Here is a 13,020-nt window from a genome sequence, read left to right as displayed (position 1 = left end):
GTTGGGGAGCAGTCCGAAAAACAGTTTAAGAAAAAAAACAGTGGCGTGGGTTAGGGCGCTTTCCTGCACCATTCTACTCCCCTAACCCTGAGTTTTTCCCATGCCGCTTTTGGCGCTGCTTTCCAACTAACCAAACGACTAGAACAGACTAGTAAAGAAGAGGAGCAAGAATTAGGGCCAGGCGAGTTGGCGAGTCGCGAATACATAGTGATAGATCACACTTGTCGGATAAAGTCCCTAGCAAACGCTTACGTAGCGTTCTTGCAGAAATGGCGTGACGACACCCTCTTTCTCAGGGTCTTTATATTTCACGACAGGAAAAAGAACACTGAGAAACAATCCTCCGTAGGAAAAAAGATGTTGACTACTACATTTACCAAGAACTCTCAGGGTACGAAAACTTTTTTCGCTCATAAAAGCACTCACAAAAGTTTTAACATCTTCAAACTCGGTATATAGAATGTTGTTAGCACAGGGAAAAATTGCGAAAATATCACTTTCCTTGTACTTTATGGGACGTTTAGGTTTCGCAAGGTTTTGTGGTAAAAAATACAGCCACCATCCTTTTTCCCACGGAGGATTGCCTCGTTCCCACGTGCCGTCGCGTTTCGCCAACGAAGAGCGGGAAACAAGGAACGTGCGCCGTGTGCTCAGGTTGGGTTTTTCAACTGCAAACAGTCCACAATTCCACGGGCACCGCGCTCCAACCAAAGAGGGACGCCTGGGGAAGAGGTAGGGAGACAATGTTTCGCTTGTGTGAATACTCACTCACATACTTAGTGGACAGTTAAAGCTTTCTTTAGTAACTTAATTGGGCTAAAAGGCATCTATAATTGATTAGAAAACTTCTGGTGTCACTGTGTGAGAGAGGCCTCTGATAAGGCCAGATGTTTTTTTTTTTTGCCGTGTCTAAATAATGATAAAGTTATCTTGTCTTCTCTTAGAGCACGCTCTTCCCTTGGTGGTATTGATCGCAAGCAAACCCTGTTAAAATGCTCACATCTTTGTTAAGCCAACATTTGAAATGCCACCAGATTTCAGATCTTTAATTTTGATTTATTTACATATTTATACCATTACTACACAAATCAATTGTGACCAAAAATGGTAACTGGTTTTATACCAGCGTCACATTTTTGACGTACTCGGCAGATCTGTCAGCCATTCCTAATCCAGGATAAAGGCTATTCTAGATTCATGTTTTCGAACATTTCTCTCTTAATTTAACATTTCAGATTGAAATTAGTCAGCCAAGATGCAGCCTCTCGCGGTACTCACTCAGTTATAGAGATGTTGTGGAACTGAATTAAAAAACTGACTTCTATCCTGGTTCCATTTTATCGTGTTTTGATTGCTTGATTTCTTAAGAACACCAAGCCATTGGTAAGGGAAAATTAAGTGTCGAAGACAACGCGAAAATTAAACAGACACTGAGTAAACACACAAATCAATTGTCTCTGATATCAGATTTCTTGGGGAATTTTTCTTTTTTTTTTTGCACTGCCAAACAAACCATTTTCCACCGACAGTCGTTCATTAAATAATTTAAAGTAACACTGCAAAACAAAAAAACAAAAATTGTGTTTCGCCGATTTCAAGCTATTCGATACAACACGCGGTCCGTTTCAACAGATAAAGAAGTTACCCAATTAAATTGCCAGCCTTTTACACATCAATCAATAATACCATGTCATTTGCAACAAATACTGAAGACAACAACTGTCAATACATTCGGCTGGTGCTGTTCTCCGCTCATCATACAATGCACCAAACACTACGCGAACAGAACCCTTCTTCACACAGTGGCTCTTTTTCCGGGTCACGCAACCTCTTAGATTGCGTGACAATGGTCAGCACACGATAAAGAAATTAAAACAACTGAAAATAACACAATACTGGGGTGCATATATTTAGTGGCTCGTTTGGCTCGCTTGGCTCGGCAGTGGATGACAAAGGAGCAAACGAGCCAAACGAGCTGGCTCGTTTGGTGGGATGATCAAAAGTGGCCCTGAATTCTGTAGTTTAGCCAAAAAAAAAATATATCTGCGTTTTTATCCACGCCATCAAGTTACTCATACCCTCCCATCGTTCTTTACGTGGAAATGAAATAGACTTCCCTGAAAACATCGGGAGTGTGTAGAATTTCAATTTTCGCTACATGGCGATTGAGTATACTTTGGGTCCAAAACCGCTTTATCTCTATGTCTCTATTCAGGTTGAGAAAATACTCCGATTTCTTAATCTTCTAAGTCGTGCACCGGAAAACTCGCATTTTAATTGTTTCTTGTTATCTTTAAAGCCAGCAGATCCGTGTTCGACCTACTCAGTGTCCCTTAAAATTCATCTTTGTCGTCAAAAACACGGCACAGGTTCTCTTAGAAAGAACCACTTGGTAATAATTCATAAATACTTCAATTCTTATGGAAAGATGCACTGCCAGTGGGGGAAACTGGAACTGACCAACCAGCGCCCGAGTGTTTCTTATCGATAATCTTTCGGTGGATTTTCGGAGAGATTGTCGTCATTGTTCATCGGAACCATAGATTCGGGTAATTGTCATGTTCATCCAAGCGCGTATATGAGCATCAGTATAATACATATAGAGATAACACTGGCTAATATGATCGAGTCCCGTCTTTTCCTGACGTTTATACGCTGCATTAAACTGTTCAATGCGGGGAAACGATCTAAAAAACACATCAAGGAAAACAACTTAAAAAAACAACATAATTAATTAAAAAGAAAAAAAAAACACTACATAATTAAAACAGCGCCTGGTGTTTTATCCTCTTGTATGCGTCGCCAAAACAACAGTCACGAAAAAGGTCACTCTTGCAGGGATGGCGGAGCGTATTTTGAATTGGGGCGGCATAGAAGCGCGCGCCAGAGGCGCTAACTCGTATGGGGTCTGGAGATATTTGTAAAATTATTATTTTATGTATTGTTTGCTTAAATTTGGGCGGGGGGGTTAGCCCCCACCCCAGCTTCCCCGGCTCCGCCGTCCCTGTCTTGACAGCTAAGCCATCTACCCTCTGTTCATGTGCTGAGAATTCTACGTTTTTCTTACATGATATGGAAATCACACAAAATTTCTTTACCAAACTGTGGCACCCGCGCCGAAGTCTTGCCTGGGGCACATCTATCCACTAAACCCTCCGATGGCAGCTGCAAGATTCCTAGAGGTTTTGGGCCACAATCCTTATCCTCAAAGTAGAGGGTATCCCTTCTCGAATAAGACGCTTTCTCTCTTCCTAACTGAGGTACCATTCTCTGCTTAAGCCAAGACGCCTATCTCTTAATCCGTGGTACACCTTTACATTCATTGTCGCCATAATTTTCTTACCACATCGAAAATAAACGATAAGATTGCGGGTCCACAATGAAGAATGGGTTTTTCAATTCCTGTCTAGTTTTGACGTTGCAAAAGAAATTCTTCAACGGAATTGTCAAAAGGATACTAGTGACAGCACTAAGCCTGTTGGTGACACCGTGAAGAACACCTCGTTGGCTTTGAAGATTTTCTTTTGTGGCCAGTGCAACTCTACAATTGACAAAAACAAAACAAAACAAAATCAGAATCAGATTGGACAAGTATGCAGAGGTTGAAACGCTCCATACAACTAAATCAGGGAACAAGGACGCGAGCTTTCAGCAAAGACCTAAAAATATGTGAATAACGAGACAACAGATAGATGTAGCGGGAACAAGCTCATGGTACCAGTAAGTCACCATACACGCAGTGTTGAAAGTTTACCCTCATCTCAGCCAAAACGAACCTCAAAGTAATAGCTTACTAAGTTAAGGTAACAGCAAAGATACCACAATAAACCGTAAAGAAAGAAGGATTGAGAAAGTTGGAGAAAAGTGACACGGATTACGCATCGATCTTGAAAATTTCGGCTTCCAAAGACTTTACATTTCAAGACCTACACCTCTCGCCGTTTTGGAACAAAGAAAAACAAAAGAAGGCGACGTTTTGAACGTAACACACCCGTTATCAGACCGCAGGTCATCTTTACTTGACAAACAGGCCAATACTTCAAGATTACGATCAGAACCTTACACTTTTCCAGAGAACCGACTTTTAGGACCCCTCCAGACTACGCCGACGAAATTTGAAAAAGGCGTTTTCACTCTGAAAACACATCAAATGTTTTCCGTCTGCAGTTCGCCGGAGAAATTTGAAAACGCAACAATCATCGATCATTTTGGATTAGTGACTGGGGAAAACTCGGTTAGGGAAATTACGTAATTATCGTGACGTCATCGTTTTTGAAAAGCTCCGTTTTTAAAAGGTTTCCCGTCCACGCAAAACGAATAGCCCACATTTTCATACTCCTGTTTGAAGAGCGTTTTCGGGAAGCTCCGCCTTCGTAACGGATTAGCGTGGACGTTAGGCCTAACCGTAGAAATAAAGCTGCGTTTTCAAATTTCTCCGGCGTAATGTGAACGACTTACAACAGGAACAAGTCGTTCATATGAGGAAAATATATTTTTTGATGGTCGCGTCCGCCCTTGTCTTTGTTCAGTAAGTAATTCATGAACCACAAGTAACACCGTTCAATTAAACTCATTTCGTGTCAGTTTTAATTGTCATTCTTTGACGTAAAGCGTCCGATGACCTGCGTGTACCAGAACAGTTTATTCTGGGAAAAAAATGGTGATTTTCGCTTGAGATGTTTCGCACCTTAGGTGGCAAAAAAAGTACACAATAGTACTAATGGCAGCAAACGTTATCTCGAAACTGTCAAAACAGGTGTTCTGTAAACAGTTCTATGTTTTCGTTCTGTTCATTGTTCGGAAGGTTACAGATCGGCGATGGCGTCACGATAGTCAAGTGATTTTCCTTACCAAGTTTTCTTCAAACACAAATCCAAAATGACCAGTAAATCTTGCGTTTTCAAATTCCCCCGCCGTAGTGAGGACGGAAAACATTTGATGCGTTTTCAGAATGAAACCTCCGTTTTTAAATTCCTTCGGCGTATTGTGGACGGTGTCTAACAGTGAGACAATTCAGCACCAACTGTGTTGTAAACAAGCCGATGGGCGTGTTTCATCAACGGCAAAAAAACGTATTTTCTTGCATGAAGAACATGAGGATTTACAGGTTATAGCTCAGGCAGAACCAAACGTTTACAAGTCTAAATTATAGCTTTGTAACGTTTTTCATAATCGAGTTATCACAATGGTGGTCGATGGCCGCCTCTTTGTTCAGTAAGTAATTCATGAGCCACAAGTAACACCGTTCAATTAAACTCCTTTCGTGTCAGTTTTAATTGTCATTCTTTGACGTAAATCGTTCGAAGACCTGTATGTACCAGAACGGTTTATTTGAGAAAAAAAATGGTGATTTTCGCTTGAGTTGTTTCGCACCTTGAGTGACAAAAAAAGTACACAACAGTACTAATCACAACATAAGTTGCCTCGAAAAACAGGTGTTCTGTAAACAGTTCAGTTCATTGTACAGAAGGGTACAAAATTATAAAACAAAAGAAAAAAAAGTGAAATAAAAAATGGAGAAACGTAACAACCCACACAGACACGTACAGAGGGGCTGCGGGTACTTCACGAATTTGAATCAACGAATTTTTTTTTTCATCGAAGATATCGACAGATTTCTACTACACCCGTTGACAAACTCTCTTCTGAATCTGAATATTGTTCAACCACGGCCGGGATAACATTTCAATATCACACCACAAGGTTTGATCAATCGCGTTCTGATCGCTGAAATTCACCGGGCACTTGTCGATCCTTTTGGACATATTCTCCACCGTGTTTCGGCAAGAAGAAGGCACGATTTGGACGCGGACGCAAAACTTGTTTCCATCCTTCACGGTCCGCCGGGCGTCTATTGAGCCGGGTAAAAAGACGTACTTGAACAACGCGCCTTTCTCGTCGTTGAATTGGTCCAACACAAGGTCTAATCCCTGAAGAAGGTCCGTGAAATGATTGTTTATCTCGTCCAGGTTAATTATCTGCCCGCCTTCCTCGCAAAAAGAAACAGTAGGAGTGAATCTCAAGACTAAGGCTAACAATACCCAGAAGGCCGTGTGTTCCATTTTACTAGTCTTCCAGAAGTAAAGAGTTTGTGACCTTTTCAGACCTGTCACGTAGCTTTCAGCGTAAGGTTCTACAGACGACAACAGAACAGAAGAGGTACCAGACAGAAATTCGTGCCCATACCGAGGCCGTGTTTAAGGCAGCGTCCACACTTGGCCGGAGAAATATTGGCTCTTCAAACTGAAGGAATTTGAAAACGCTGGCTTTGCGTTTTCGTCTGGACGGGAAACATTTTGAAAACGGAGCTTTTCGAAAACGACGGGGTCGTCATAATCATGTGATTTCCCTGACCAGCAACAACCTGGTTCCCAGGGTCTCTCATCTTACCGCCCCCTGGAGCGAACGAGGAGAGACCCGGGTCTCTCGTCGCTCGCTCCAGAGGGCGGTAAGATGAGAGACCCTGGGAACGAGGTTGGACCAGTAAATGTTGCGTTTTTAAATTTCTCCGGCGTAGAGTGGACGGAAAACATTTGATGCATTTTCAGAGTGAAACCTCCGTTTTCAAATTCCTCCGGCGTAGTGCGGACGGAGCTTGGCAGTGATACAATTCAACACCAGCTGTATTGTAAACAAGTCAATGGCTGGTTTTCGCCAATGCCAAAACGCGAGGATTTACAGGTTATAGCTCAGGCAGAACCAAACGTTTACAAGTCTAAATTATAGTTTTGAAACGTTTTTCATAGTCAAGTTATCACAAGTTATTAAGTAGTCAGTGTTAAGTGCTGATTATTCTCTGATTGCTCTCACTTTAGAGGTTGCAAATGGGGATATTTGGTTTTTTGACAGAAAGAGACTGGAGCCGAAAGAGTTGCTATGGCAACAGCATTAAGGGTGTCATTTTGTTTCTTTTGTGATGTACATTTGTTGTGCCAATTTTCAAGAAATCTGCTTTAATATTTCTAGAGACACTATTTATTCAGTTCTTTACCATATTTTAGTTGCAAACAATTTGACGTCATCACTTCCAAAAAGAAAAACGCCATTCTTCTGTATTTTAAAAGGCCTTTCAAATAAGCCGAAGTTATTTTTCATGTCATATACACTTTAAGAAAAAGTCAACTTACCCAATCACTTCATCTGCCATTCGATCAGAACTAAGTAAAAGAAAGAAGTTTTGTTGGTATACCATGAAAACTTTGGTTAAACGCGCCTCCCTCTCCACTGCCTTTGTTATCCCTACATTGTTAAGTTCTACCGATCATACAATTAGATGTGGCTATTAGAAAGACTACAGGCTCGTTTAAATGACAAAAAATATTGGCATGGCTCAAATGAAAATGGACTGCCTCTCCAGCAGGTCTGAGCACAAGTGAAATTTTGCCTTGAGAATAAATTGTTTACACAACATTTATCCACACCAAACCTTTTTCTAGTAAACGTACCATTTTCTTCAGGCCAAAATCAATTTTTTTTCATCTCATTTTGAACCTTGGCTATTTATAACCACCCCTCCCACAAACGACAAAGATATCTCTGGTGATAAGCCCACTCAAAAACAGTCCTGACCACAGCCATAACTTTAAACTCAAAACTGCAGTCAAATCTCTCATTGAATGCCATCCTAGAGGCTGAATGAAGTGGATATTGTAAAGACAAGGAAATTTTTTTGAGGGTTCACTGTACTTTCTGATAAAAGCTTCTGCTAAGAGTGGGGTGAATTTGTGTTTTGTAGTTCTTCTGGAGGTGTGTTCCCATATTTCTGGTTATTTTTACACTGACTTGTTGATTGAGACACAGGAAACAGAAGTTTGCTCATAGATGGGGTGCAAAGAAAATCGTGCCTGTAGCCGGGCTAGTGGATTCTGTCCACTGCATGCCCAAGGGGCAAGTAAAGCTTTTCAATTTGGGAACAATTCTTTTTAGAAAATCAGATTACAGAAATACAGGACAAGATGAAATAATTGTATTATCACTCACTCACTCATCCTCGTCGGGCCCATGAGGACTCGTGAGGCCAGAACTGTATTATATAACTATAATTGTATTACAGTTTATCTTTAAATTAATTATTTCATGCTCTGGTAAGAACTTTCTTGGCGGGGCCAATGACAATATAAACTTTCAGGGCTGGCATATCATAGCAGCAGCTTGCCCAATCGACAAGTTTAAAATTTGGTTTCCTTTGCACCCTGATAGTGTAACTACTCAAGCAATGCTATGAGCTGTAACCTGACAACAAGAGGGTGTACCTTAGAAAGATAGAAGGTATTGCCTTATAAGCATGAGACAATTTAGTTGCCACCCTCTAAACTACAGTTTCATTCTTCCTATTCCTAAACACCTCATGACACAAAGCAAAATCAGCAGACTTACTTTCTTATATGCTCATTTTCTTTAAGGTACAGGTCTGTTCTCCTATTCATTCCAGTCTTGTATGCACTAAAGAAAGAAATATGAAAACATACATGAACAGCTTTTTACCTGTGAATACCAAAAGAAGACAATTTTTCCTTGACAAATCAGCTAGCAAATGGGTGTAGTGATATAGTGGTTGAGACTTTAACATGTTCAATGAGCTCGGGTTTGACTCTGGCTTGGTTCCCTGTATTACATCTAGGGCAAGACACTTATCTCTCAAAGAGCCAGAGCATAATATAAACACATGAAATTGTTGGAGCAACTTTGGAAAACTCTGGCTGGACAAACTCTTACTTGATATCTCTATGAACTGATCCAAGCAAATCCTCTCTGTCTCTGAAGGCTTGAATATTAGCCTAAAAATAAAACTTTTCATTAGACATTAGACTTAATTCAAGACAAAAAATACTTCCCAATGCTATGCACTTCAGCGACCCAAATTGTGTCTACAAATGAGAGACAGACTTTCGAAGGGGCGCATGTCATCTGCACAGAATATACTATGGATACCAGATGTCACGGACTATTGGCTTCAGACACAGATTCAAAAAAGTGAGAGAAGAGTTCGAACTATGTACCAAATCCATTGCATGGACAAGATTTGCTGCAAACTTGATACTTTTGAGGAATTTTCAACAGCTGAGCTGCAAACTGTGGCCAAAAGATGTTTGTCATCACTTGATCACTCTGTTTTTGAATCGGCAGCTAAAACCAACCATTCATGCGATGGCCTGAAAAAAACCCATGTCGACAGACATCTGGGAATAAGAGTAGTTATGTAGTGATATGACTGAGTGGAGATTCTGCAGGACACTGGTAGGTCATTGCCAAGGAGTTTTGAAAGAAAAGGTTCTACAAAGTTTCCTTCTTATAAGGGGTGATTCCAGAAAATATCCATACCTATACCACAGGCAGCTTTTTGAAGTTGCGAGGGCAAGGGGGGTTGTTTAAACTCGAAATCCATAGGCATGCAGTGTTCAATCTATGCTGCGGTTTTGCCTCACTGATGTGGAATATTCTATTCTGACGCAAAATGAAATGATCTTGGAGTCATACTGACACAAAAACCTCAAGTTATCTCGTGTATAAGTACTTCCAAAGCAGCAGGCAATAATAAAAGTAAATTAACACAAATATGTGTGCTTACTAGCCTGAAATGAGCGCAAAAAATGACTGGCATTTCAGGTTTGCATACGAGTACTTTTTGTGTCAGGCATTCCAAGTAATTCTGAGAGAGACTGGAGCCTACATTTTAACATTCCGCATACATTGCTTTTACCAATCGATTAATACTTTTTTTGTTGTCTCTGCTGAAGGGGAAATCTTGAGCAATCTGACTTTGCATCTGCCTTGCAGTATTGGAGAAAGAAGAAGGATAGGAGGATCTTTACAGGCTAACTCAGGAAAAACCTTTCCATTTAAAGCAAACATGATTTGCAGTTACAATAGCAGAGCTTGACATTGCAACCACTGGGGTCATTAATGCGACCAGATTTTTTTCACTGGCGACTAACTTTCCACACTTGGTTGCCAGGCTGGCCCCTAAGATATCTTAATTCATTTTTTATTTATTTTCATACTCATCAAATGAGTGGAATGAAGGTTGAATACCAAACTATACTTCTCGTTTTCACGCATGTAGCCGCTTTGAAACAGTGTTGTTCTTGTGAAACATGCAGTGACTTGAAGATGTGAAGTGAAATCAACATCTCTCAATAACACCAGGGGTATCTAATTGATGACATCAATGACATCAATGAGAAATCGATAGGTAATCCATGGGTCATCAGTTGATTAGTCACTGATTATTGCTGATGATCAATGAGTAATCGATGAGTAATCAATGGGCCACAAAATTTTCAGTCATCGATTAGTCATTGACTGCATCGATTAGTCATGAAGTGAAATTTTGCAAATCTGTATTTGCGGTTACTGATCTACATGTCGATATGTTGGTACGTTGTTTGGCCTTTAGCATTGGCGTAATTACGTAAACAGGAACGCCTGTTATAAAAGACAAACATGTAAAACACAGATAAAAGAATTAACAAATTATCCGTATAAAAAAGCAAGAAATTTGTAATCATAGCGTGGAATGAGAGTTGATGAGTAGTCGATGAATAATCAATAGGTCATCAATGAGTAATCAATGTCTTCAGTGAGTAATCAATGACATCGATGAGTAATCGATACATCACAAAATTACTGGGCTTCAATTACTCAATGATTACTCATAGATCATCGCCAATAATCAATGAATAATCAGTTGATTATCCATCAATTACTCACTGATTATTCATTGATGTCATTGATCATCGATTAGATACCCCTGGTTAACAACATTCTTTATCGGCATCTAAGATTTTAGCGAAAACTATAGTTTGTTTTGTTTGAAAGCTACGCATATGTAATAGATTTTGGAGAGAAGAAAAAAAATGTATACAACTTTTACATAAGTGTGTTTGTCCATATCGAATGTCATGTTTTCTCGCCTGGTTACTTGACAAAGCAGTAGGATTACAGCTTCATTATTTACCATAGCATTGAATACAGATTTGCATTTTTTAAATTAAAGTTTCAGCTTACTGCAATAAATGACTACAGCAGAAAGCAAGATACAAGACAAGCATCAACATGCATGTGTTCATGTTCATTTACAGAAGACAAGCGTTAAAATCTGGCTTGTACATTGGGCTGTCAGAAAATCGTTTGCTACAAATGCAGACCCACCATGTTTGTTTACTATGTATAAGCGATACATGTTCATAAAGAAACTGCTTAAATGGCATCTGAAAAAGTGAATAATTATTGTTTGTAATATCGAACGTAAATTAGACAGGATTTGCCCAAGCATGTTCTCATTTCCATAGTAATTAACACACCAAACAATTGAAATTTTTATTTCTCCACTAGCTTGGTTGAAAACTAGTTGCAAAATTGCAACTGAAAAGGAGCAAGTTTTAGTCACCGCACATTTAGTCACAACTGCATGCAATAGTATTGGTCATAACTTCAAGCCCTCAGTGTTTCTGCCAGAGCGCGCCATTCTGGGAATCCCGCTTTGTAATCAGAGATGGCCCCCAGAAAAACAAAAACAGGGCCAATTTGGCCTTTTCCTTTCATGAGACTGCAGGCTTAACACAGGCATAACACAGGCATAACACAGGCATAGTATTTTAAAAGCCATCCCAGGGCTCGAAATTGCAACCAATGTAACTGCCAATGAAACTAACATCCCAAAATTTTCTTTGCACACATTGTTCAGTCCTAGTTTCTGATCTCTAAATGAGACAATCTAATTTCAGGATTTCAATAGGTTTCACATTTACATTAAGTTCTATATAATTCTTATGGAAATTTTACCTTTGTCTTTGAAAACTCATGCGAATAGCCCTGTAGAATATCTCTGTGTCTCTGGAGCGTATGAAGCTGGGTAGCATTAGGTTGACCCAAATTGAAACCAGCAGTGTACTCGGCCATCGAGTCATTGACCTCTGTCAACTGAGGCAAAAATAAAACAAACAATTCATAAAATCAAAATACAAAACTCAAAAACAGCCATAATGTATCACTTATATGACACTTTTTTATCAAAGTAACCTGCTGGCAATTTGCTAAATTAAACAAGCTCCATCATCCCGACCCTACACCCCCTTTTTAAGTCCTCCCTCTCCTCTGAGCACCTTCTCAAACATGCCTAAAATCAATGCTTTGGAGCTCAACGGAGGATCTAGATTCAAAATAGGGATATAAAAAAAGAACTTATTGAATCAGCTGGATAGTATATTTGGCTTTGGCTGTAACAGAAAGCAATGGAAGAGTCTTTATTTTGTGACGAGAGCAATGTTCAGATCACAGCGATCTCCGAGGAATAAACTGCTGATAAACAATTTATTCTGGCAACGTCATCTCAGTTGAATAATTATTATTCATTTAAAATGATAACATTCAATAATGGAATAAATAATACAAAAAATAGTAAATAGCCAAATAAATTATAAATTAATGACACAAAGTTCCTTGCAGAACTAACCTTGGATAACAGTTGTTCAATTTCTAGTCCCATAGTTTCGAAAAGTCGTTCACTCGAAGAACTGTTTAAAAGTGGTGACGTATCAGAACTGCAAACAAAAGACACTGATAACTAATCATATTCGCAGATGGTAAAATCCATGTCTCTTCATTTCAAAGAAGCTATACCTCTCCTTGAAGCCATCACGATGACTGTAATTTGTTCCTAACTTGCTAAACGACACAAGTTTCAGGTCGATCTCGTTTTCAAGTTGTCTTGCTTTCTTCCTCAATTCTGTAGAGAAAAGCACCAAAAAAATAACTCCAAAATGAAGAATTCATCGATAGCATTATCACAGAATAGATACGTTTAAAAGATGAAGGAAAATATGGGAGAATTAATGGGAAAAACACGAACCTTCCCACTGAGTTGGAGTGATTGAGGAAGCCATGTTTTCTGCATCATCGATCATAGCGGCAACTCGCATTGCATCCTGGTACGTGATACGTATTCACTTTTGAAGTTAGCCGCTGTGTGAATTTCTCCAGACACTGCGGACAGGTACGCTTTGAGCCAATCAAAACGCA

At 39.7% G+C, this 13,020-nt stretch overlaps 1 protein-coding gene across 1 annotated transcript; it reads right to left on the bottom strand.

Moving 5' to 3' along the window:
* Positions 1 to 2,271: 2,271 nt before the first annotated feature.
* LOC145462563 (Golgi SNAP receptor complex member 1-like) lies at positions 2,272 to 13,007 on the bottom strand. Its single transcript, XM_081446113.1, has 9 exons — positions 12,851 to 13,007; positions 12,622 to 12,727; positions 12,455 to 12,542; positions 11,785 to 11,922; positions 8,716 to 8,777; positions 8,377 to 8,442; positions 7,128 to 7,157; positions 3,459 to 3,541; positions 2,272 to 2,687 (listed from the first exon to the last, which is right to left on the bottom strand). Exons 1-9 carry the CDS (start codon positions 12,918 to 12,920, stop codon positions 2,563 to 2,565), a joined length of 768 nt encoding a protein of 255 aa, XP_081302239.1. The 5' UTR covers positions 12,921 to 13,007; the 3' UTR covers positions 2,272 to 2,562.
* Between the last annotated feature and the right edge of the window lie 13 nt (positions 13,008 to 13,020).

Source organism: Orbicella franksi, chromosome 12 (assembly GCF_964199315.1).
Source record: "Orbicella franksi chromosome 12, jaOrbFran1.1, whole genome shotgun sequence".
In the NCBI taxonomy this organism is placed as follows: Eukaryota; Metazoa; Cnidaria; class Anthozoa; order Scleractinia; family Merulinidae; genus Orbicella; species Orbicella franksi.
This window is presented reverse-complemented; position numbering and strand designations above follow the sequence as displayed.